At 50.2% G+C, this 25455-nt stretch overlaps 1 protein-coding gene and 1 non-coding gene across 2 annotated transcripts; both read left to right on the top strand.

Annotated features, from left to right (window-relative positions):
- Positions 1–3673: 3673 nt before the first annotated feature.
- Positions 3674–25343, top strand: GOT2 (glutamic-oxaloacetic transaminase 2). Its single transcript, XM_056136178.1, has 10 exons — positions 3674–3884; positions 10516–10672; positions 13568–13696; positions 14649–14708; positions 15099–15260; positions 15492–15596; positions 16161–16311; positions 16958–17123; positions 21993–22143; positions 24071–25343. The coding sequence occupies exons 1-10, from the start codon at positions 3796–3798 to the stop codon at positions 24191–24193; spliced, it is 1293 nt and encodes a 430-aa protein (XP_055992153.1). The 5' UTR covers positions 3674–3795; the 3' UTR covers positions 24194–25343.
- On the top strand, positions 20713–20852 carry LOC130044590 (small Cajal body-specific RNA 11). Its single transcript, XR_008795441.1, has one exon. It is a non-coding gene; the product is annotated as a small Cajal body-specific RNA 11 (non-coding RNA).
- Positions 25344–25455: the final 112 nt, after the last annotated feature.

The following is a 25455-nucleotide window of genomic DNA, read 5'->3' as shown; positions in this document are numbered from 1 at the left end:
ACACGATGTCCCAGCTGAGAGAAGGCCCCTGAGTCACCAAATCTCCGGGTTCAGAGGGCTGGTGCATCAGTTCCTAACTTCCTTATAAACACAGACGTTACTGGGATGTCACACAATAAGTGAACCATTTCCTTGTCAAGAACCGTAGCTCGACCAAGGTCACCATTAGTTTTACTCTGCACACCAGGACTGGCAGAAAGCCACCAAACATGGAGAATGGCCTCTAGGATTGATTGAACATCACCCACTCCAAGTCCCCTTTTTTCACTACAGGTACAGATGTCAGAGATTCACTCGCATCTCACACACCTATGCTGCTAGAAAAGAGATTGCAGGCCAGGAGATGGCTCCAACAGCTGGAGGGGGTGCTTTCAGGCAAGACATCCAAGTTTTATTCCTGTTACCTGGTCACCAAGCATCTCCAGGAGTGACCCCAAGCACCAGACCAGGAGTGTTCCCTCAGGGTAGGGGAAGGGCAGGGAGGGGAGGGAAGGGAAGAGGCACAACCCCTGAGGACTGAAGACATGAGACCCTGCAGCAAATCCCCCTGAGGCCCCAAGGCAGGTGGTCTGGCAATACATCCCTGAGGGCCCTAGGCACATGGCCTGAGAGCAAATTCCCCCTCCTGAGGCCCAAGGCACATGGCTGCCACAGCTTAGCTGGGGAATTGGCCCAAACTTAACAATTAATCACTAATTCACTTTTTAATCTGGGAATACAATACTTTCCACCTAAAGCTTCCACATCCCTTACCCTAACCTTAGGCCCTATCTTGTTGTTTTTTTACTTTTTTTTGGGGGGGGGGTGTTGGCATCGTGTCACACCTGGCAATGTTCAGGGGTTACTTCTGGCTCTGCACTCAGAAATTACTCCTGATGGTGCTCAGGAGACTACACGGGATGCCAGGGATAGAACCAAAGTCAGCTGTGTGCAAGGCAAATGCCATACTGCTATACTATCACTTTGACCCCAGGTCCTGTTTTAAGCCGAACTCTACCCCATAGTAGGGCCAATCTCTGGTAGCACTGTAGCACTGTCCTCCCATTGTTCATCGGTTTGCTCGAGCGGGCCCAGTAACATTTGCATTGTGAGACTTGTTGTTACTGTGTTTGGCATATCGAATACGTCACGGGTAGCTTGCCAGGCTTTGCCGAACTCTGGTAATGTGCCCCGAACTAGCATATTTCCTAAATTTAATCTCTGCACACCTAACTTCACTTGAAGAAATAACACAGTAAGAACACCTAAAACCTCCAGAAACCTGATCTCTGGTGATGCCGAAAACTACTAACTTTCATGAGTTTAATGGTCTCTGTACACTTAATGTTTGTTTTGAAGGTAAAACACAGAAATAGCTAATAGGTAAAACCTCCAGAAACCTTACCCTTAATCTTGCCTGAGGCTAATCCTATGTAGATAATAAGCCTGATCACAGAAGAGGCATTATCCTACCAATTAGCCCAAATTGGTTCCACCCGGGTTCCATCCCCTGCATCCCATATGGTTCCCAAGCATAATTCCTGAGTGCAGAGCCAGAAGTAACCCCTGAGCATTGCTTGGTGTGACCCAAAAGGAAAAAAAAAACACAAAAAACAAAAAAAAGCAAAAAAAATAAAACCTCTATGAACCGAGCTCTAAAAGAGGCATTATCCTATCAATTAGCCCAAATTTTACAACGGTTCAATAATTCATTTCCCTTTTTTGTCTAGGACACTTTCCACCTAAACCCTCCACATCCCTAACCCTAACATTAGGCCCTTTTTAAACCTAATCCTAATCCCTAGTAGGCCTGATCTCTGGTGATGCCAAAAACTAGCAAATTTTATAAGTTTAATGGTCTCGGTATACGTAACTTTTGTTTTGAAGAAATAACACAGAAATAGAAAATACCTAAAATCTCCAGAAACCTTACCCTGAAACTTGCCCAAGGCTAATCCTCTGTATATAATAAGTCTGAACCTAGAAGAGGCATCATCCTACCAATTACCCCAAATGTTCAGGGGTTGCTCGTGGCACTATACTCAAGAATCACTCCTAGCAGTGCTCAAGGAACTATATGGGACTCTGGGGATCGAACTTGGGTCAGCCGCATGCAAGGCAAGTGCCCTACTCACTATGCTATCACTCTGGCCCCCCAAAAACTTTTGTTTTATTATGTTTGGGGGCCTACCTAATGGTGTTCAGGGGTTACTCCTGCCTCTGCACTCAAAAAACGCCATGCATGCGTCCGACCAGAGTTCGATCCCTGGCATCCCATATGAACACCATCAGAAGCAGTTACTGAGTGCAGAGCCAGGAGTAACCCCTGAGCATTGCCAGGTGTGGCCCCCAAAACAAAAAAAAAATAAAAATTAAAACTGCTTTTATTTTCCCTTGGGTGGGGGGCGGGGGGAAAGGGGGGAGGTGGGTAGATTACACCCAGCAGTGCTCAGAACTTATCCTGCCTCTGTGCTCAGGGATCACTCCAGGCAATGCCGGGGTTTGCCACATACCTCCAGCCCCTACAAACTGCTTCTTGTACCCATGCAGAAAGATGGTTGCTTTGTCAATGACAAACCTTTGGTCTTGGACTAACTGATTCACAAGCAGCGGAGAGAGGAGAGAAGGGAGAAAAAGATGGGACTTGAGGTGACTTAGGGCTAGGGCTGGAGGGTTGGGGGGATGTACAATACCTTTGTACATCAGCACCTTGAACTTTAACACTATTGGAACCAAGTTACCTAACCTATAAAACAGAAACCTGGGGGCTGGAGAAAAAGTACAGAGAGTAGGGCACTTGTCTTGCACGGGACCAACCTGGGTTCAATCCCTGGCATCCCAAATGGTGCCCTGACCCTCAAATGAAATAATCCCTGAGCACAGGAGAGCCAGGAATAAGCCTGAGAACCATAAGGTGTGGCCCCAAAACCAAACCGAACAAACCAAAAAAAAAAAAGTGGCTTACTTTGAGGGCAAGAGTCCACCCTAGTTCCACTAGCAGACTGTTGTCAATAAAAGCTTCTTACATCACCCAGCCTCAGCTCTGCTAGCAGGACCCTACGGTCCAGGTCACCAGTCCCTCCCACACAAAAACAACTGCAAGGATTTGACAAACACAAGCTCGTCCTCAACTCCCAGGCAGGTCAGGGATTTAGCTTAGTGGATTGCTTTGCCAGTTGGGGTTAGTGCCTGGCACCAAAAAAGGAAAAGGGAAAGAAAAAAAAAAAAGAAAATACCCACACACAGGTGATCAGTGTTTACTAAACCAGGCCCTGTTTTCAGACATAATCTGCTAATCTCACTTAATCCTCACAAATAACCCCGGAGAGACTGGGGCGTTCCCTTCAGCACCTGTGGACCCCCGCTCTTAGAGAAACCAGGAGTGGAAGATTTGGGGGCAGCCACCTGGGTTAGGGGATGGATGCACGCTGCCAGGCCAAGTCAACCGACTTGGTCCCTAAGCTTCTCTCCATCGTGATGAAGTGAGTGACACGTGTCCAGCGGTCGGAGCCGGGGCTGCTGCGTGTCGTCACCAAATTCCGGGACACGTGGCCGTTGGGGGCGCGGGCTCCGGTGGGCCGAGTCGCCCCACCCCACTCCACCCCGCGGCCGGGGAGGAAGCGGAGGCACCGCGCGCCGCCCGGCGCCGGCCGCCAGGGGCCGCTGTGTCGCAGCTCCGGCGGCGCGCGGCGCTCTAGCCTCGGCCCGGGAAGTCCCTGTCCTTACCTTCAGCGGGAGCCCGCGCCTCCGTGTCAGCGCCCGTCCGCCGCCGCCCGCGCCGCTCCGCAGCTGCCCACTGCCCTCCCGCCGCCCACCATGGCCCTGCTGCACTCCGGCCGCGTCTTGGCTGGCGTCGCCACCGCCTTCCACCCTGGCCTAGCCGCCGCGGCGTCTGCCAGAGCCAGGTAAGCCGGGGAGATGGAGACGGAGCCGGGGCCTGCCCAGCCCAGCCGGGCTGCCCGCCGCCACCGTCCCTCTCGCCAGCGCCCACCGACCGCACACACTGTCTCCGCCACCCTCCTCCGATGCCCCCGGGGGTCGCGATTGGCCGTCGTGTGGCACCGAGGTTCCCCTCCCTCCAGATCCTACATCCCCCCCCACACACCCCCGCATTGCCCCTTCCCCAGGGCCGCCGGAGAACGTGCAAACGCGGGCCCCCCTAGGTTAGGAAGTGTAACCCACGGGGGGCACCCAGACTCCCCATCCAAGGGTGAGGGGTCATGAGAAGAAGCGCGCGTGGGGTAGGTGGGGGGAAATGGGGGGGCGCGAGGGGGAACGCACGCGGGCTGCGGGCGCCGGGCCGGTCGCGCGCTGATTGGCTGCGGCGCTGGGGGCTGCGGGAGCTGATTGGCTGCGGCGCTGGGGGGGGGGGCGCCCGCGTGCCCTTGACCGGCCGCCCGGAGTGGGGCCGTCAAGCCACACCTGTCGCGATGCACCCCGCGGGCCTGAGCCCAGGTCCCGGGCCGGCGCTGGTTCCCTTTCTGCCAACCCCCTCCACCCCCCGGGGAAAAGGAAGCGAAGGGGAGCGAGGTTCCCCCGCGAGCGCAGGCGTCCCGGCTCGGCTCTCCTCTCCTGCATCCTGTGACCTTGGCCTTGGTGACGCCGTCCCCCCCGCGCCCAGGGAGGGGTGGCGTGCACCCCCTTTTACTATTATTGCTATAAGACGTTCCCCCCCACACACACACACACACACACACGAGATCCGGCTGTGGGGGATTTCCCGCTCGTCCCCTCTCCATCGCAACCTGCTCTTGCGTTTAAGCCGGTATTTCATCACCCCCGTTCCTCCGAGCCAAGTCCTGGACCAGACGCTGCAAATTGGCAGAGCGGGGATCGAAGCCAGAGGGAGGGACCGGGGCCACTCTGATTAAACGACAACTGCTTTATCATCTCCGGCGGTGAAAGAGCCTGAAAGGTTTTCCCGGTGGAGCCCTGAGCCTGGCGGGGCTCCGGAAGCCCACCTGGGGCCGTGTCCTTAAAGAGCTTCCGAAGGAGGGAGCGGGTCTCCCGAGCCACCCCAACCAGAGATTCCTACGAAGGGTTTTTAGCCTTGGCCTTTGGCTGCACGCTGCTCTCAGGCCAGCAGAACAGAGTGTCCTTCCCAGAGCCAGCGTGGCCACTCCTGGCCGGACAGTTTTGCCCAGACGTTTATTAGCACTTTCTTTCCTCCCGGATTTGATTCCCACTTGGCCCACGGTCAAGGTGTGCTCTATTAGGCAGCCTATCTAAGGGGCCAGATTTAGGGGGACGCTTTCAATATTGCCTAGTTTGGAGAACAGAACCGGGTACAAGGAAAAGTTCTTTTTTTTTTTTTTTATTTTTACGTTTTATAAACCTTTGAGAACTTTGTTCAAGGATGCCCACCCGATGAATGAAACAGTGGCATACTCTTTCCCTTCAGCATGAATACACGTGTAGTAGAGGCCCTCCACTAACAGTTCAGGCTGTTTCCTAAGTCACCTCTCTCCTTGTATTCTTGCGTTTTAATCAGAGTCTACAGAAAGTAGCGGGATGTTTTAGGTATTGGCTGAGTAGCCCACAGCTTCACCTAACCATGCCCGGTGGCAATCCCCGTGGGCCTGACCTTTAGTCATTCAGTTTCAGAGCCTGACTCATTTTCCTTTTTTGTCTTCCCCCTCTTATACGGATGTAAAAATAAAAATGTCTGACGAGGAGGTCAGAGAGATAGTGCAGCTGGTAGAGTGCTTTGCCTTGTGTGCAGCGGGCAGGGGTCTGATTTTTCTCCCCTGCCCCACCAGGAGTGATTCCCTGAATACTGTCAGATGTGACCCAAAAAAATACTTGAAGAGGTAAAAAGTGAACAGAGTTGGCAAAGTCTCTGCTCTCATCTCAGCACTTACTGTCTGGCAGCCTTTCAGTCGGAATGTTTTTATTTCAAACTTTATAATTATTGCAACAGGCCTACTAATATTTTCTATCAGGAGCTAAACATAAGGTCTAAAGCACAGTGGCGCCAGATGCATAGGGGAAAAAAAGAAACTGAAAATATTGGGATATCTGCTGTTGAGGGGGTGCTGTTCAGTGATACAGGGTTGGATGTCAGAGCCAGCTGCCATATGGTGCCATGATTATACTAACTCTTCACACACGGAAGTGAGAACTCTCACCCCCACCACTGTAGAAGGAATCTCGACTGAAAACCAAACGATCCAAGTGGAGAGCATTTCAAACACTCTCAACCTGGGGTAGGGGAGATGGCTCAGCTGGTCCTGTTAGACCCCCAGCACTGCATGGTCTCCCATACTCTGGGTAGGGGCGGTGGAGAGCTCTTGCATGGCATGTTGGAGGCTCTGGATTCAATCCCCAGCACAGCCTCCCCCAAAAAATAAAAATCACAATAAACAACTTGTTCTAGAACAATGAAGCTTTGAAAGTGGCTGTTCTGAAGGGGAAGGCGGCGGGGAGGCAAGAATTTAACTTATGAAATCCTTGAGTTTTATATCTGGGAAACTCAGGTAGAATTCTCTAAGTTCAGGAACAACACTGTTTAACCTTTTCATCTGTTCATGATCAGTGTTATCAAAGCATAAGGTCATAAATAAGACATGTAGTCACAGGTCAGTGAAGAAAGAAGATGCAGTGCATTTTTTTTTCATTTGTGCTGATATCGCTCTTAATTATTTTAATTTTGATTAATTTTTTAATGGAATAGCCTAAGTATTATGAAATCATATGGAAAGGCAATGTGCACTACATTAATCAAACTGATCAAAATTCTATTATCTTTGCCATCTTTTTAGTGTCTGTGATCAGGAGCAAATTACCTGCTTCTTTAAGATAAGAATATAAGGGAAAGCATTTAAAAAACTAGATTAACTCGTCAGAAAATTGCAAGGAATTTATATTGGAAATGCTTATCTGAGTATTTTTGATTCAGCTAGTCAATATTGCTCAAAGGCTGAAGCTTTGAGCTCATGTCCAAAGTGCATTGATAAGAATCTCTTAGTAGATCACCAGTTATCAGCGTCAGTTTTAACCCTAATGTACTCTTCTTTTTTTTTATTATTATTAGTGAAACACCATGAGGTACAGTTGTAGATTTACAATTTTTTGTGCTTGGTTTTCGATTATACAATGATCAAATACCCATCCCTCCACCAGTGCCCATTTTCCACCACCATGGATAATATCCCTCCCACCCCCATCCCTCCCATCCCACCCTGCCTCTAATGTACTCTTCTTTTCATCTAGTATAATCCCTTAAAAACCCAACTTCTTAGGTCTGAGACTGGAAATCGGTGGCAAAGTATCCACTTTGCAGACGTGAGATCTGGGTTCTATCCCAGAACTGACAAAACTAAAAATAAAACACAGAATAGTTCTTGCAGTGTGGTTGAGCCCACATCCTTTGGGAGAGGCTGCACAGACAGCAGCAGTGTTGGGGGCAGGAGCCATGCGGTACCCAGGATTGAACCTGGAGCTCTGGGAGGCAAAGCTCGAGCTGCAGCCCTGTGAGCGAGCTCCATGGCCCAATCTCTACTCTCTTTTTTGTGGGGGGCCAGGGGATTGGTTTTGGGCCTTCACTCAATAGTGTGCTTTACTCCTGGCTCTATACTCCTGGTGGTGCATGGAGGACCATATGAGATGCCAGGGACCACGTGCAAGGCAAGCATCCTACACATTTGGATGGCAAGCTCCAGCACGTTTACTCTTTCTTTAGGGATGAAATAATGAATGTGTGAGTCAGATTTTTTTTTAATGTTGTAGTAATCAAGTCAAATAGCTCTGCTCCTGTATTTCAGGTGGGCTTCACCTAATTTTTTTAATTTGATTTTAGAATTTATCTTAGGTTTTTTGGATTATTTTTTTCATTGTGTTTGGGGTTTTTTGTTTGTTTATTGAGGAGGAGGAGAAGGAGGAGTTTGGGGATACACTTGGCAGTGCTCAGGTATTATTCCTGGCTCTTTACTCGGGATTTGAACCCAGGTCAGCAGCGTGCAAGGCAGAGTCCCCACCTACCGTACTCTCTCTCCAACCCAGCTTCTTAAAGAACTTAAAAGTTTTCCAGGGTGGGATGGGGGGATGGGTGGTGGGAAAGATACTGGGATTAGTGGTGGTGGATAATGGGCACTGGTGGAGGGATGGGTACTCGATCATTGTATAACTGAAACCCAAGCACAAAAATTTGTAAGTCTACAACTGTGCCTCTTGGTGTTTCACTATAAAAAAGAAATAAGACACCCATTCTGAAACCTAAAAAAAAAATGTTTTCCAGGGCGGGATGCCAGGTAACGGGAATAATGCCTCTGCCCATGCGGCTGATGGTGGTGTCACTAATCTCCACTAAATCCTTGAAGACAACCATTGCCACACACTACAGTGCTCAGGAGCCGTTCCTGGCTCTGGGTTCAGGAGTGACGCTAGCAGTGCCAGGGGAACGTCAGTAGGCAGGTGCCTGCTTGTCTTCAGATTCTGAACTGGATGCCAGGAAAGCTTTCTTCAGGCCCAGTTCAGAAGTTGCTTCCGAGTGACTGTTTCTTGCAATTGCTTAGACCCTAGAGTAACCAAGCAGCCTGGAACAATGGAAAAACGCAAGAAGGATTTTTCTGTTTGGTTTTTTTTTTTTTTTTTCATTCATGGCGATAGAGGTAGTGAGGTAGAAGAAAGACTACGCAGTTCTCGTTGAAAAGAGAGAGGCCTGCATGAGCCTCGTAAATTGTTTGTGTACTTCCTTCTCCTGCCGCCATACTGGCATGGTGGTTACAAGTGGAAATTTACTGGAATAGTTTTCTTACCCAGTGCTACCAAGATCAAGCACAGACTCCGTGTGAGAGTGTCTGGAAAGTTTTATATAAATGGCTCCTTTCTGCTTTGTAAGCAGTCTGTACCCCAAGTGGTCTTGTAACCCCCTTCTTTTTTTTTATATGTTAAAGTCAAGGAATCTGATTTATTTTTTAACTATAAGGGTAATTATGGATCATTAAAATCAAGTTGCCAGAGAATATGTAGCTAGATCAATTCATTTAACTTATGTAATAACAGTGAATATTGTTTATATCCGTAACATCACATGCATTACTTCAAGTAAAGAAAGGAATATCCCTACTGATCTTGTACCCCCCTTTGTAAGCAGCCTGTATCCCCATTTTACAGATAAGAAAGGTTGACCCTTAGCAAAGCTCACTGATGCTCCTGTGTTCCACAGCCGGAAGGCGATCCTCAAGTCCAGTGATCACCCATAGCTTTTAGAAGAAGTGAAAGCCTGCTAAGTTCCGCCCCCTCTCCCGTCCACCTCCCCCCCCCCCCCAAAAAAAAATAGCTGGGATAATCCGTCCTTGAGGTGCAGATGATGAGGCAGTACACACCAGTTAAATCTGTTGCAACTAAGGCAAGTTTCTACTTGTCCGGGGAGTATAAAACTTCACTCTTCCCGTATGGATCAGCCGCCCTGTCCCATCCCGCGAGCCTCATGGAGGCCAGAGGTGCCCAGGTGCCGGTTGAACATGGATTCCAGAGGGCAGTGATGGGAAAGAAATTCTAATGAAATACTGCACTGAGTTTGTGTGCTGGTGAGCACAGAAATTTCACTGTGCCCAGCTGAAATGTTCTTCTAGTTGAGAAGGGACAAATGATCCCTAAGAACTGGGATTGTGTCTCCTAAATAATTTAGGGCCCCATTTCTCTAGGTCCCACATTCTTCTACAGCACATCCCAGCTTTCTTTCCCCCTAGCCTTTATTCTTATGCCTCTGCTTGGAATGGCATTTTCCCCTTTCATCCTTACCACGCTTACCTCCCAGGTGACCTCCTCCTGGAAGCCTTCCCAATTCTAGAATTTTCCTCCCCTACCTGGCTAGTAAGTCGTCTCTTCCATAAATACTCTTCTGTGTCCTGAGCCTGTCTTTATCACCGCATCATCCCACACCCTACACTATTTATAAATCCCCACAGCTTACCATGCTGGACTAATCTAGTCGAAAGGAACTGTGTGTATCTCCTAAGCTCAGTTCTTTGCTAATTTATAGATCTCCTTAGCTCTGTTCTTCACTTATTATGGGTTCTTAATGCTTGGTTTAGGAGATCACGAAGACTTGTTTTTCTCTAATATGAAACTATGAAAAGAGCTCCTTGCTTCTTTTCCCCTAAAGAAAAGAAAGTACTCTTTTTTTTTTCTCAAAGATTGTTTTAGGCGAAAGATGCCCAAAATTTTCATGGTTTTTTTTTTTTTTTTTTGTCTCAGGGTTCAAACTGAGCTAACTTCCGCCCCTCAGTGGGGTTTGAACTGCTTCAAACTGCTGAACATCCACACATTCTCATTCTCTGCTCCCCTTCTCCCCCCAGAGGACTAAGGGTTTCTCTCCACCCCACCCTCTGCTTCTGCTGCTCGCAGCATTTGTATGGAAATCCTCCGCTGTTCCCGCTCCAGTAAGATGCTCTGAAGTCTCACCCATTGCTCAGCTACCCCCCCTATTGCTGTGCCCAATGTGACGCTGGTGGGAATGGGCTTTTGGTAGCTCTAAGAGCTGACTGTGGACATCGAGCTCCCTGGACTGATGGCTTATGTTTCCCATTTCAGCTCCTGGTGGACCCATGTGGAGATGGGGCCCCCAGACCCCATCCTGGGAGTCACAGAAGCCTTTAAGAGAGACAGCAACAGCAAGAAGATGAACCTGGGCGTCGGTGCCTACCGGGATGACAATGGGAAGCCCTACGTGCTCCCTAGTGTCCGGAAGGTGAGCTGGTGCCCCTTTCCTGCCCGCATGGGGTGAGCCTCCTGCCAGGCAGCAGGGAAAGCTGGGCTGAGAGTCAGGAGACCAGTGACGGGGACTGTAATCTGAAACCAGCTCCCCAGAGCAGAGGGCAGAGCTCAGGGAGAGAGGGAAGAAAACAGACCACTCCAGAGTGGGGGCTGGCAGTTTGAATAAATGCAGACACAACTTCCAGGGCTTTCTCTTGGGTGAATTCGTGAGGGTTTTAGGGCCAGATATCTAGCTCAGCAGTAGAGCTCTTGCCTCATATGTGTCAGGCCCTGGACTCAGTTGGTGGCACTGCAGAAAACAACAGCAAGAGAAACAGAAAACATCTGGATTGGGTGGGGGGGTGTCCCTCACCAGTCCCAGGAATACATAGAGCATCCTATCTAGATGAAGGGTGTGTGTGTGTGTGTGTGTGTGTGTGTGTGTGTGTCTCACCAATCCCAGGAGTACATAGAGCATCCTTCCTATCTAGATGAAGGGTGTGTGTGTGTGTGTGTGTGTCTGTCTGTCTGTCTGTCTGTGTGCGTGCACGTGTATGTGTCCCTCACCAATCCCAGGAGTGCATAGAGCATCCTATCTAGATGAAGGGTGTGTGTGTGTGTGTGTGTGTGTGTGTGTGTGTGTGTCCCTCACCAATCCCAGGAGTACATAAAGCATCCTATCTAGATGTGAGGTGTGTGTCTGTGTGTCTGTGTGTGCGCGTGTGCGTCTGCGCACGTGTATGTGTCCCTTGTCAATCCCAGCAGTACATAAAGCATCCTATCTAGATGAAGGGTGTGTGTCTGTGTGTCTGTGTGTGTGTGTGTCCCTTACCAATCCCAGGAGGATATAGAGCAGCCTTGCTGTGTTGTGGCATGTGTACACATAGGGGATGCCGGGCTGGAGAGATAGAATAGTGATGTATGCCTTGCGTGCCCCCCAACCCGCGTTCATCACATTACAGTGACCCAAGCCCCATTTTGGAGTCATCGCTCAGCTCAGAGTCAGGAGTAAGCCCTGAGCACCACCAGGTGTGACCCCCCCCCCCCCAAAAAAAAAAAAAGGATATAGGCAGTGCAAAGTCTCAACACCTGTGACACATTCCAGCGCCTTTCCTGGGGTGCGTGTTTCAGCAGGCAGGCCTGTGGGGTACAGCGTGAGGGAACTGGGGAGGAGAGGCTGATTGCCAGTCTCCCGCAGCCGTTTCTGCTTGAATCAGGCAAGTCTTCTGGGTTCTGATTTCCTTGGCAGAAGGTGAGAGGCTGTAACTCCGTGCTCCATGGACTGAATGTCTGCGATTATCTAGAAAACAGGATTAGTGTCGGTTTAGTCCTGGGGGCAAGGCAGGAGAGAATAGACCAGGGGTTAAAGCACGTATGTGCCTTGCACGCAACCTACCCGGCTTTTTTCCTTGGCACCCCACATGGTACCCCGAGCACTGCCGGAAGTGATTCCTGAGCACAAAGCTGAGAGTAAGTCCTGAGCACCACGGGGTGTGGCCCACAAAGCAACCCCACTGGTTTGAAGTTTTCAGTAAGTTTTCACTGTTGTTGCCTTCTGGAACACCGCATGCTTTTTCCTACTTTATCTCTTCCCCCAATAATGAGGTGTACACACAATTACTCACCCCATTCAGGAGGCAGAAACTGAGACCCAGAAAATGTTAATAGTTTGCAGGGCAATAGTACAGTGGGTAAGACATAGTACAGTGGTCTTGCACATGGCTGACCCGGGTTCAATCCCTGCATACCATATGGTTCTGCCAAGCCCTGCAAGGAGTAACTCCTCAGTACAGAGCCAGAAGTAACCCCTGCGCATCGCCGGGTATGACCCAGAAAGAAAGAAAGGCAAAAATAGTTTGCTCAGAACCTTGTGACTCCCAAGGATAAAGATCTACAGCTCTTATTATTATTATAAGTTGTCAGACTGACATTTTCCCTCGACGTGTTTTTTTCATTTATGCATTTAGCTAGATTTTATCGGCTTGTACCTATTGTTTATTATAGCTTTATTGAGATATCATTATTTATAGCAGCATGAATATAGTATACAATTCAATAAACTTTGATATGTATATAAATAGTTGTAAACAACCATTCAGATTGTATCCTTTGTTGAGTGATAAGGGGGTTTTCGGGTTCTTAAACGAACACCTTGTTGTTTAGGGGCTACTCCCAGTTCAGTGCTCAGGATCACGCTGAGAGTCCTCAGGATTGTGTGCAGTGCTGTGGATCTAATATTCTCCAGCCCACTGATCTGTCCCTCTGTCCCAGATCTTCTCTTTTTTCAGTTACCAAGAAATTGGGGGAGGGTGTGTGTGTGTGTGTGTGTGTGTGTGTGTGTGTGTGTGTGTGTGGAAGAGAGAAGTTAGGGGGGTTATGGTGCTGTTTTGTTTTGGGGTGCAAAGAATGAATCTCGGGCCTTGTGTATGTATGGCGGGTGCTTTACCTCCGTCATCCCAAGCCCCCCACCCCCCTCCTCAAAGGTATTTTTCCTAAACTTTGTCTGGTGCATCCAAAAAATAGCTGTTTGGGGACCAGTGAGAGTTCAGTGCATTGAGTGTATACTTTTAATCACCTGGACCCCTCACAGTTCCCCCAGCACAGAGCTGGGAGGAGCCTCTTTAACACAGCCCACCCCCCATATAAATAAATAAATAAAAAGCAGCCATTTTGTGTTAAATGCTAACTAAGAGACAAATCATACTCATCCAGAAATATATATATATATATATATATGCAATATGGAATACTCGGCATTGTACTTTTCCTTCTTCTTGGACACTAACTCCAAATTTGAAAAAGGCCTCACTTATAAAACACCTAATATCGATCATGGTGATTCTTGCTCAAGAGAAGAAATTGAATGGCTGTCATTTTTTTTCTTGTCTAGGCAGAGGCCCAGATCGCGGCCAAAAATTTGGACAAAGAATACCTGCCCATCGGAGGCCTGGCCGACTTCTGTAAAGCGTCTGCAGAGCTGGCCCTGGGCGAGAACAACGAAGTGTTGAAAAGTGGCCGGGTGAGTAGCACGGACATTGTCGTGGCCCTCTGCTTTGCAATTAGGACTTTAAGCAGGAAGATTTTATTTGGTACCAATCCCAGACTCTAGCAGGTATTCTGAAAACGTAGTAATCCTTTGACTAATGAATTTAGGACGGATTTTGCTCTTAGTCCTTGTGTGCTTTTGTTCATTTCATGTTAAATTCCCAAAATTGGGGGTCACACCCAGCAATACTCAAGGGTTACTCCTGCGTCTGCACTCAGTAATTACTCATGGGAGGGCTCGGCATATACCATAGGGGATGCCAGGGATGGAACCCGGGTTAGCTGCATGCAAGACAGCCCTACCCACTTTACTGTGGCTCCTTCCCCCAATCTGAGTCCTGCCAGGAATGATTCCTGTGTGCAAAGCCAGGAGTAACCCCTGAGCATCACTGTGTGTTCCCACCCCCCAGCCAAAACAAAAGAAGAAATGCTAAGTGACGTTGATGTGGCGGCCACAGTTGGAATCCTCAGCAACACATTTGGTACCCCGAGTACTGCCAGGGATCTCTGCTGAGCATAGAGCCAGGAAAAACCCCTGAGCACCACCAGTTGCAGCCCCAACACCGAAAGGCAGGGGCCAGAGAGCACAGCAGATAGGGAGTTTGCCTTGCACTTGACCCTGGTTCAGTCCCCAGCATCCCATATAGTCCCCAAACACTGCCAGGAGTTAACTCCCGGGATTACAAGGTATGACCCAAAAAAAAAGAAAGAAAGGGTCTGGAAGGGTGGCAATAGCTGTTGGGAAGCAGGAGGACAGTGCAGTGTCTTAGCACCTGGGGACGGGAAGCCTTAGTGCTGTGCTCTTGTTCCCAAATACTCCTTTGGAGACTTGTCCTCAGCGCCTGATAAAGGGAGAGTCCTGAACACCATGGGCCAGCCTCCAGGGAGGGTCGCTGTCCCCTCACTGTGCTCTCTCTCTCCTGCAGTATGTCACCGTGCAGACCATTTCTGGGACCGGGGCCTTACGGATTGGAGCCAGCTTCCTGGTAAGTCGGGAACGTCCTTCAGGGGAGGGGTGCCGGGGTTTCTCTGCAGGTAGATTTTCTTATTCCACAAGACCGGAAGATTTCCTGGTCAGCAGTGAAGTCCAGGGGGATGGAAGCACACGGACTGTATTTGAGTAGTAACAGCAATACTGAAAGGAATCCGTGTGCTGTAATTCATGCACATTGTTACTAGACGCTCTTCTATTGGCCCTTGTTGCGTCTTCCTGAGAGGACTTGAGTGAATGCCCTTTTGCAAATGTGCCCGGTAACATCCGTGCCCGAGTGGCTCTCAGAGAGGACTGTCCTCTCGGTGAAAGAGAAAGCCGTTCGTGTTACTTTTCCCCCTGCTCCTCCATTCATCTTTCCACCCCCTGTCCTCCCTTCTTCCAGCAACGGTTTTTTAAGTTCAGCCGAGATGTCTTCCTGCCCAAGCCGTCGTGGGGCAATCACACCCCCATCTTCAGGGACGCCGGCATGCAGCTCCATGGGTACCGCTACTACGAGCCCAAGACGTGCGGCTTTGACTTCACGGGGGCTCTCGAGGACATCTCGGTGAGTGCCGGTTACAGACCGGGGCGTCGGCCACCAGCCCCGCATGAGCTGGTGCAGACTTGGCTGTCTCCCGGTTGCACCTCGGTTGCCACTGCCAGTAGCCGGGGCAAGCCTCTGGCCCAGGCCCACTGGCGTTGGTTCGTTAATTGTCACACAACAGTGATGGTGTGACACGGCAGGCGACAGATCGTCCCGGAAGTTCTCTAACCTCTTGGCTGTTCTTCCCTTTAGAAAATGCCGCAGCAGAGTGTTCTCCTCCTGCATGCCTGTGCCCACAACCCCACGGGCGTGGACCCTCGTCCCGAGCAGTGGAAGGAGATCGCAACAGTGGTGAAGGTGAGAGTGGGCCCCGGTGGGTGACCCGGCCAGCTCCTCGCCAGCGAGACGGCCTTAGCCCTGCGCCCGTGTGAAGCGTCTGCGGTTTCCTTAGTAGCCGTGTCGTTGATGCTCCTTGGACCGTCATTCCCGAGGGAATTCTACTAACCCTGGTCCTTGGCTGGCCTGGACGGGAGGCAGCCCTGGCCCCCAGAACTCTGCCGGGACCTACATTTGCTCGGCTCCCAGCTCACACATCCCATCATTTCCTCCACTACGTCATGTCCCATCCCTCTGCGCCACTTTGCTGGCCACTGTCGGTCATCGTTGTCCAGTGGGCGAGCCCTCAGAGAAAGCCGGGTCAGAGTCAGAGTGTGAGGGAGGAAGCTCCCCAGTTCCCTTTCCTTCTCTCCTGTCAATTCCATGCGGGGAGCGGGGTGAGTGGGAAGCACTGGGAGAGTGTCGCGCGGAGATAGCAGTGATGGGCCTGATGCTTGGGCCTTGGTGCTCGCGAGCACAGAGGATGCTCCGGAGACTCCCGGAAGGACGGCCTAAAGCTTCTGTTATCCTCTCTGGCCTTCCCAGAAAAACAATCTCTTTGCCTTCTTCGACATGGCCTACCAAGGCTTTGCCAGCGGTGACGGGAACAAGGATGCCTGGGCCGTGCGCCACTTCATCGAGCAGGGCATCAACGTTTGTCTCTGCCAGTCCTATGCCAAGAACATGGGCTTGTACGGTAAGCCAGAGACTCGGCGCCTGGTGGGTCCTGGTGGGTTTGAAGAGTCTTGGGGAGGATGCCACTGAGGTGCTGCAGAGAACAATACAGCGGGCAGGGCACTTGCTTGCGGCTGACCCAGGTTCAATCCCCAGCACCCGATGTGGTCCCCTGAGCACCACTTGGTGTGGCCCAAAAAAAAGAAGCAACTGATAATTGAGCTAATAAAGTTGGATACAGCAAAAAAAAAAAAAAAGGACTTTGAACAGTGTTGAATACTCAGCCTACACAGTCAACATCATGAGTGTTGAAACCTGTTTGCTTTTTTGTTTTGTTTTGTTTTGTTTTTTCTTTTTGGGTCACACCTGGCAATGCTCAGGGGTTACTCCTGGCGATGCTCGGGGGACCATATGGGATGCTGGGAATCAAACCTGGGTCGGCCGCCTGCAAGGCAAACACCCTACCTGCTGTGCTATTGCTTCAGCCCCTGAAACCTGTTTTTGTTGTTGTTGTTGTTGTTTCTAGCAGCTTCTTTTATAACACTTCTGACTGAAATGGGAATTTACTCTGGATTCCCCGCAGCCTTGGTGTGTGTGCTGGTGTGTGTGAGGGTCCGCCCAGACCCTCAGACTCTGGAAGCATGCATTATGCTGTTCTCTCTTTCCAGGGGAACGCGTGGGGGCCTTCACGGTGGTCTGCAAAGACGCTGACGAAGCCAAGCGGGTGGAGTCACAGTTGAAGATCTTGATCCGTCCCATGTATTCCAACCCACCCGTCAACGGGGCCCGGATCGCTGCCACCATCCTCAACACCCCTGACCTGCGAAAGCAATGGTAAAGGCCCCCAGCCCCCGCCCACTCTCCCAGGGACCCTTCCAAGCTCCGCCATTGTCTTTCCCCATAAGAGACAAACGTGAGTCAGAAATGGTCCTTGATACTGGCCAGGAGAAATGTCACTATCACAGAGGTGGTCTCCCAGGCAACACTGTCCACAAACTGTGTGTGGCAGCCCCACAGTTTCCTCAAATGTGGGAAACTCCACTGCATGAGTTTGTGGTGGCAAGGGACAGGGGACGGCACTCACGCTTTTTTTCTGTTTGCACACACTCCTGTACAAAAGACGAAAGGATAGTTGTTTAATTCCATCATCTTTCTGTTTTGTTTTGTTAGTTAAATTTTCCCTTTTCCCAAATTCATGTTCAAACTGAAGTATCCAAGAGGACAATGTCCAGGGCCGGAGAGATAGTACAGTGGGTGGAACGCTGACTTTGCATGTGGCTGACCCGGACTGGGTCCCCTCAGCACCCTAAACCCCCCTAGGAGTGCTATCTGAGCTTAGAGCCAGGAGTAGACCCTGAGTACCACCGGGTGTGACCCAGAGATGGGGTGGGGCACTTTTTTTTTCTTTTTCTTTTTGGGTCTCACCCGGCAGTGCTCAGGGGTTACTCCTGACACTGCACTCAGGAATTACTCCTGGCAGTACTCGGGGGATCATATGGGATGCTGGGTTTCGAACCCGGGTCAGCCATGTGTAAGGCAAATGCCCTACCCGCTGTGCTAGAGCTCCAGCCCTGGAGGGGCACTTTCTTATTAAGAATATCATACTTGGGGACTTGGAGAGATAGTACATGCAGGGTGCTTGCCTTGCTTGCGACTGATCCTAGTTCAACGAGTCCATCTGGTCCCCCAAGCACCACTAAGGGTCATTCCTAAGTACAGAGCAGGGAATTGCCCCAGAGTGCAGCCCAGTGTGACCCAACCCCCACCCCAGCACTGCCACATGTGGACAGTGACAGTCTGGACACACATAAATACTTCTTGGTTTTGTCCTGTTAACAGGCATCTTTGAATGAACTTTTCAGCATGTTTTTGTTTCTTATTACCAGTCCTGTTTTTTAAAAGGCAAAACTGCCACTTTTCCCCCAAACCAGTGTCAGGGAGAAACTCAGTTCTTCCTGCTGTGGGTGTCCTCTATGTCTCCTTCACTTCCACAGGATATGCTTCACTTCTGATGCTTGTGGTCACTGGGCGTGTGGTGGATTTTCCTCATACCAGCCAGCTCTCGGCAGCGATAGGTTAACTCTTTTTGACACTCCCCAGAGATAGCTCAGATTCTGTCAGCTAAGGGCCTAGCCCTAAGAGATTACACGCACGCACACACCCTGTAGACAACGGTTGCCAGCCTGTGTGGGCTGGAGCGCCACGACCCTTTCCATGAGTTTGACCAGTCCGCTAGAGCAGCTCATAGGACTTGGGGAAATTCCTGTGTCCGTCACTTAAAATCGTAAAAGGACATCCGTGTGGAGGGGCTGGAGCAATAGCACAGCGGGTAGGGCGTTTGCCTTGCACGTGGCCGACCCGGGTTCGATTCCCAGCATCCCATATGGTCCCCTGAGCACCGCCAGAAGTGATTTCTGAGTGCATGAGCTAGGAGTAACCCCTGTGCATCCAAAAAGCCAAAAAAGAAAAAAAGAGAGAGACATGTGGAGATGAGAGTAGGGCAAGGCACGCCAAAAGGGGGCGCAGCGCTTCTCTCTCTCTCTTCTGTCTGGGGACAGCACTGCAACATGTGGACGTGTCGACAGCCAGCCGCTCTCCCAGCCCCGGAGTGCTGGGATTTGTCCAGAGGCGTCACTGGGTTGGCATGATTGAGTATTAACTCCGATTTCAGAGAGCGGGGCACAGGCTCAAGGTCCAGAGCTTCTAATCATCTTTTGGTAATCAGCCCCCGTCAAGGATTGGCCCCGATCAAACAAAAGGCACTTCAGTCGCCTGGGGATTTTCAGGGTATCAGGAACGAATCAGAGACCACGTTAGAACACAAGAAGCTTCTGATGCTCTTATATTTTGACACCTTAGAATTCGAACTGTTTCAGGAGCTTCATATCAGGAGTTAGGGAAAGAGAGCTTTTTTAAAAAAATTTTCTCTTCGGGTCACACCCGTCGATGCTCAGGAGTTACTCCTGACAGTGATCGGGGAACCATATGAGGATTGAACCCAGGTCGCCTGTGTGCACGACAAACGCCCTCCCCACTGTACTATTGCTCCAGCCCCCAGAGAGCAGATAGATTTCTGATTATAAATCAATATTTCTAAAGAAATGTTCAGCCAGTACAAGGAAAATTTATTGCCATTGTTGTGTAAATGCTCTAATTATGAGTAAATGATCCATGAGCTGTTTTGTGATGTCATTGTTCTGTAGGTAGAAGCAGTTGACTCTTAGCACCTGGCCTCTGAAATGTATTGCTCGATTTCTCTGACCGCAGTCTGCATGAGCTGTGTATTTCCTGTCATGATCCTGAATACGCACACTTGTGGTGTGTAAAATGAGACAGCTGGCCAGGAGTGTGGAGCACTAGAGGTAGAGCATGTGTGAGGCTCCTGGTTTGGGCCCCTACACCACAAAAAAAAAAAAAAAGGAAGTAGGAGTTACGTATTTTGCCAGGCATAGGTTAATGCTTCACCATAGATTGAATGTTTCCTGATGCACTTAAAGGAAAAACATGGGCTGTCTGTATATCTCCAACAGAAAGAAAGTAAAATGTAAAGGAAGCTAAAAAAACTAATAGGGCTGGGGAGATATCTCAGTGGGTAATGTGTTTGTCCTTAATCCCCCCGCACTGCATAAGGTTCCCTAAGCACCGCCAGGAGTGATCCCTGAGCATGAAGCCAGGAGTAAACCCTGAACACAGCCAAGTGTGGCCCAAATACAAAAAACGAAATTGATAAAGCTATTTAAGGGCTGGAGCAGTAGCATAGCAGGTAGGGCATTTGCCTTGCACATGGCCAACCTGGGTTCAATTCCCAGCATCCCATATGATCCCCTCAGCACCGCCAGGAGTAATTCCTGAGTGCAGAACCAGGAGTAACCTCTGTGCATTGCCGGGTGTGACCCAAAAAGCAAAATAATAATAATAATAAAGCTAAGTATTTGGAGTTGGGAGGGCCGGGAAATACCCAACAGTGCTCAGGGACTGCTGGTGTTTCTGTGCCTGGGAATGGCCTCTGGTGGTACTCAGAATCGCGTGTGGTATCAGGAATTGAACAAACTGGGGTCTTCTTAGACCTTGTACACTGTCTCTCCAGTCCTCAGTAACGGTAATGTGGTTGTTTTTTGTTTTGTTTTGTTTTGTCTTGTGTTTTTTAAAGTGTTAAGGATCCTCTCCCCAGTAAAGCCCTTTCTGCCTTGCATGTCTGGGGCTCTAGGTGTAGGCGGGAGGTGGGAAACAGCAGGAGGTAAAAACAAATGTAATACTAGACTTCATGCTGTGCTCCGTGCCAGCCCTGGCCTTGGCAGCACGTACACTGAGACCAGAACAGTGTACTGTAGTCCAGCAATTTGTAAATGCCACTTGTATCCAGTTACATTGAGTCTGTGAACGACCTAATGGGTTGAGACACAATTGAGAAACCGTCACCCTCTTGTCCCAGCCTGTGTGTTGTCTGCCTGCTGTGTGGAGCTCCCACTGCAGGAAACCGGCGGGACGCACAGTAACCTCCCTCTCCGTTTAGGAGGGCCGTCCTGAGCGCAGGGCTGGCTCTTAAAGGCACGAGAGGACAGGCCAAGAGTCCCCCGCCCTACTGCTTCTTTCTCTCCCTTCCCTTTCTTGCTGCTGCTACTGCACTGACCAGGGTCTCAGATGCTTCGATTTGGTGCTCGCTGGGCTGCTCCCCAGGGCCACACACCTTCGGGTGGCCCTGGGGGTCCCAAACAGCCACGCCACTAGACCCATGCGCAGTGCATGTGCATTGTGCCAGGAACCAAACTCATGACTTCACATTTTGCATGTGTAGCCACTGAGCCATCCCCTAGGCTCTGTCCCCTATTGTAAATAAGGTTTTATTAGAACAGCCATTTCCAGGGCCCGAGAGGCAAGGGTGCTTGTATTGTACACTGCTGACCTGGGTTTAATCCCCAGAATCTCATATGGTCCCCCAGCACCACCAGGAATAATACCTGAGTGCAGAGCCAGGAATGACCCTTGAGCATCACTAGGTGTAGTCCAAAAACAAAACAACAAAAAAACAACTGCCATTTTCTGATTGGCTGTGTGTGACTGTGCCCAGGTGACCACACAGTGCCACTGCTTGACCCCAGGCCTCCTGCATGTGAAACGTGCACTCAGCCTGTTGCTGTCTCCGGCCAGTTGTAAGCTTTCAAAGGCAAGACCCCAATTGCACTCTCTCCTCGGCTGCCAGCCTTCAGCCCCATGGTAGATTCAGAGTGCAGGGTACTTACTGGGAAGGCAGGAAGTTTAGTTATGATCTTGTTTAAAAGAAGGCCGTATTTTCCTGTTAGCCAACAGCTGTTGTTCCCTGCATAAAGGATGAAGAGTTGGGGCCTTCCTGTGCTTCAGAGTGATTCAGTTATTGAGAAAGACAAAGGGATGGAGGGAGGGAGAGAGCGGACTCCAGAGCGCTAGTAAGGTGTTTGCTTTGCTCGGCCAACCAGGGTTTGATCCTCGGCACCCCATATGGTTCCCCGAGAACCGCCAAGAGTAATCCCAGAGCATCGCCAGGTGAGACTCCAAGGCCAAAAAAATAAATAAATGCAATGGAATAGCTCTCCTAGAGCTGCCAGCACATGAGCCAGTGAGAAACAGCGGGCAGGCTCTGGGCGTGCCAGGATGCTCAGCTGTGCTTCTCAGAGCTTGCCCAGGAAGAGTGGGTGGCATCCCAGCCCCTATGGTGTTTCTCCACAGGCTGCAGGAGGTGAAGGGCATGGCCGACCGCATCATTAGTATGCGGACTCAGCTGGTTTCCAACCTCAAGAAGGAGGGCTCATCCCACAACTGGCAGCACATCACTGACCAGATCGGCATGTTCTGCTTCACGGGGCTGAAGCCGGAGCAGGTGAGTACGCTCTGACCTCTCTGCAGACTAATCAGTCATCGCAAATCAGAAAATTCTTCCCAAGTCATGGCCATCTAAAAAGCAACTCTTGGGGCTGGAGAGATAGCACAGCGGGTAGGGCGTTTGCCTTGCATGCGGCCAACCCAGGTTTGATTCCCAGCATCCCATATGGTCCCCTGAGCACCGCCAGGAGTAACTCCTGTGCATCGCTAGGTGTGACCCAAAAAGCAAAAAAAAAATTAAAAAATAAAAATAAAAAGCAACTCTTGGGAGCCCTTTGAGGTAAAGAAAGTATGTTGTAGTATATGTTTTGTGAGCTGGAGCGATAGCACAGCGGTAGGGCGTTTGCCTTGCACGCAGCCAGCCTGGCCAAGCCGGGTCCGATTCCTCCGCCCCTCTCGGAGAGCCCAGCAAGCTACCAAGAGTACTTCACCCGCACGGCAAAGCCTGGCAAGCTCCCCGTGACATATTCGATATGCCAACACAGTAACAACAAGTCTCAAAATGGAGACGTTACTGGGCCCGCTTGAGCAAATCGACGAACAACGGGAGGACAGTGCTACAGTGCTATATTTCTAATTATTTGCCATGCCAAACGAAGTGGGAGTCTGAGTATTGGTAGGAGAAATAGGTGTTTCTTGGCTGAGTTCTGAATCCTTTCTCTTTTTTTCCCCTGAGCATTCAGTAGTGCTCAGGGATCCCTCCTGTGCCACGCATCAGACTCAAACTGGGTTTGACCACTTGTGAGATGAGCACTTTTTTCTCTGTTTGGTTTTAATTTTTGGTTTTGAGGCCATAGCCGGCAGTGCTCAAGGCTGGCTCTGCAATCAAGGATCACTCCTGCTGGGCTCTGGGATTTGAACCCCAGGTTGGCTGTGTGAGAAGCAAGTCCTACTGTACTCTCACTCCGGCTCCTTTTTTTTTTATTTGTTTGGTTTTTGCTTGGGGGCCACACCCAGCGATGCTCAGGATTACTCCTGGCTCTGCGCTCGGGGATCGCTCCTGGCAAGAATTCTTCCTGTCAGGGCTCAGGGGACCATATCAGCTGTGCCAGGGATTGAGCCCAGGTTCGTTGTGTACAAGGCAAATGTCTCTTATGCTGTACTATCCAGTCCCACTTTTGGGGTTGATTTTTGTATTGTTGTTGTTGTTGGGGGGGGGGGGGGCCGGGGTGTTTTGTTTTTTCAAGTAAGGGCAACACCCAGCAGTGCTGGAGAGCCCAGGGGCCTCTGCAGAAGATAACCTGGCCCAGCAGTGCAGGCCTGGTGGTTTGGTGCTCGCCCAGCAAGGCGCTCAGGCCCAGTTCTGGCATTACCAGGGCACACCCAGAGGGGCTTCTCCTCCTTGAGCCATAGCCATGACCCATTGGCCTATTTTCACACATATTTTCTTATTCTAAGAAATTTTTTTTTTCCGCATGTGGACACACCTCAGAATTCATGTTTTGCCGTATGGGCTAAGACAAGCAGTGTTGGTCTTCCCCAAACACCACCAGGGGTCACTTCTGAGCGTGGGGCCTGCAGTAGGCTCTGAGCACCACCAGGTTTGCACCCCACCAAAAAAATAAATAACAGGGGGGCTGGAGTGATGGCACAGCGGGTAGGACGTTTGCCTTGCACGCCGCCAACCCAGGTTCGATTCCCAGCATCCCATATGGTCCCCTGAGCACCACCAGGAGTAATTCCTGAGTGCAGAACCAGGAGTAACCCCTGAGCATCGCCGGGTATGACCCAAAAAGCAAAAAATAAATAAATAACAGAAATTAAACAGATAACTCTTCATTCTCTCTGGTACTGCAGAATCTGGGGCTCAGGCTGACGTGAGAAAATAGAGCTTGTGTTCTTTTTCCGTCCCAGTAGTTAGCTCCTTTGCCATGCGGGGACAGCCCCCCGGCCCAGGGAGTACCCACGTCCTCTTCTCTCCGCAGGTGGAACGGCTGACCAAGGAGTTCTCCGTCTACATGACGAAAGACGGCCGCATCTCTGTGGCGGGGGTCACCTCCGGAAATGTGGGCTACCTTGCCCACGCCATTCACCAGGTCACCAAGTAACGTCCTTCTCAGAGGGAAGAGGGTCTGGCCTCTGCCGCCCTGAGAGCCCCCCACGAGAAGAGAGGCGGCGGCCAGCGGCTCCTCTCCTCCAACCACAGAGCTTAGCACTCAGCGCTTGGATGTGTATCTCAGAAAAGAACTTGTAGTTGAACAGGGCAGAGGCGTCCATGGCTGGGGTCTGGACCTCTGTGGCGCTAAACCAAACTCTTCCCTCGTCCTCTGATCTCCAGCTTTTCCGAAGGAGTTTACATGTACGAGAAAGTCCTAAGTCTCCCCCCATCCTCACCCCAGGAAAGAAACCCAATCAATCAACCATTGCAATATTTCAGAAGCTTTAACTGCAAACACCTTGTGGTGCTGGGGGCCTCTCGGCGGGCCCAGAGTGAGAACTAGCTCGTAGCAGAGGCGTGGCCAGAAGACCTAGCCTGACACTAACCGCCAGCCTCCTGTCTGTTCTCTGTGATTAAGCAACCTTATCAGTAGAGCTTATTACAGAAATCGTGTTTTTCTGAAAATCAGTGCTTTGCTGCACCCCCGCAGCAAGGAAATTACAAGATTTGTTTCCTGTATTATTTAATTTAAAAAAGAAGAAGAGGTTCACCTTTTTTAAATTTTATTTTAAACACTTATGGGCATTTTAATGTTCCTCTTGTCCCTTTTCGCTGTTGGTTTCCTTCGGCACAAAGATCAGTAAGTAGTTATAGATTTTCACCCTACTCTCCCACTGGTTGACCGGCAACCCCATCCCGTAGGATTGGCTGATAGGAAAGCTAAGGAGGGCACTCACTGCTCGTCTCTTCCCCTTCCCTGTCTCAAGAAGAATAGTGAAGAGTAGGAAACTACGCGTTTCTGCATCCTCTCTGATGATCGTTTCATCACCCCTATCGGGCTGTGGCCTCTACCCCGGTCGTCGGACCCTGCCCCTTGACCCAGCACAGCCGTGCGTCCTTCTCTCATCTTGAATCAGGTCCTTGCCAGGTGGAACAGGAAAGATGATCTTTCTGGGCATCCTTTCCATTTGGTTTGACCCCTATGTGTTGCCCACTGGGCTCAGGCTTTACCCTTTGGAAAGATGACAGTCTGCCCTGATCGGATAGACCTACTGCAGCCTGGTTTCTATGTTACAATAAAAATCAGTCATCCCAACCACTGTCTGAGGGGTTGTATTTGTTATTGTTGTGGTTTTTTTTAATGGGAGAAAAAGGTGTAAGGGGTGGGTGTATATCCCAACTGGGGTCTTGTCCCCCCTGACCAAAAGCCAT

This window comes from Sorex fumeus, unplaced genomic scaffold (assembly GCF_029834395.1).
Source record: "Sorex fumeus unplaced genomic scaffold, SorFum_2.1 ptg000122l, whole genome shotgun sequence".
NCBI lineage: Eukaryota > Metazoa > Chordata > Mammalia > Eulipotyphla > Soricidae > Sorex > Sorex fumeus.
This window is presented reverse-complemented; position numbering and strand designations above follow the sequence as displayed.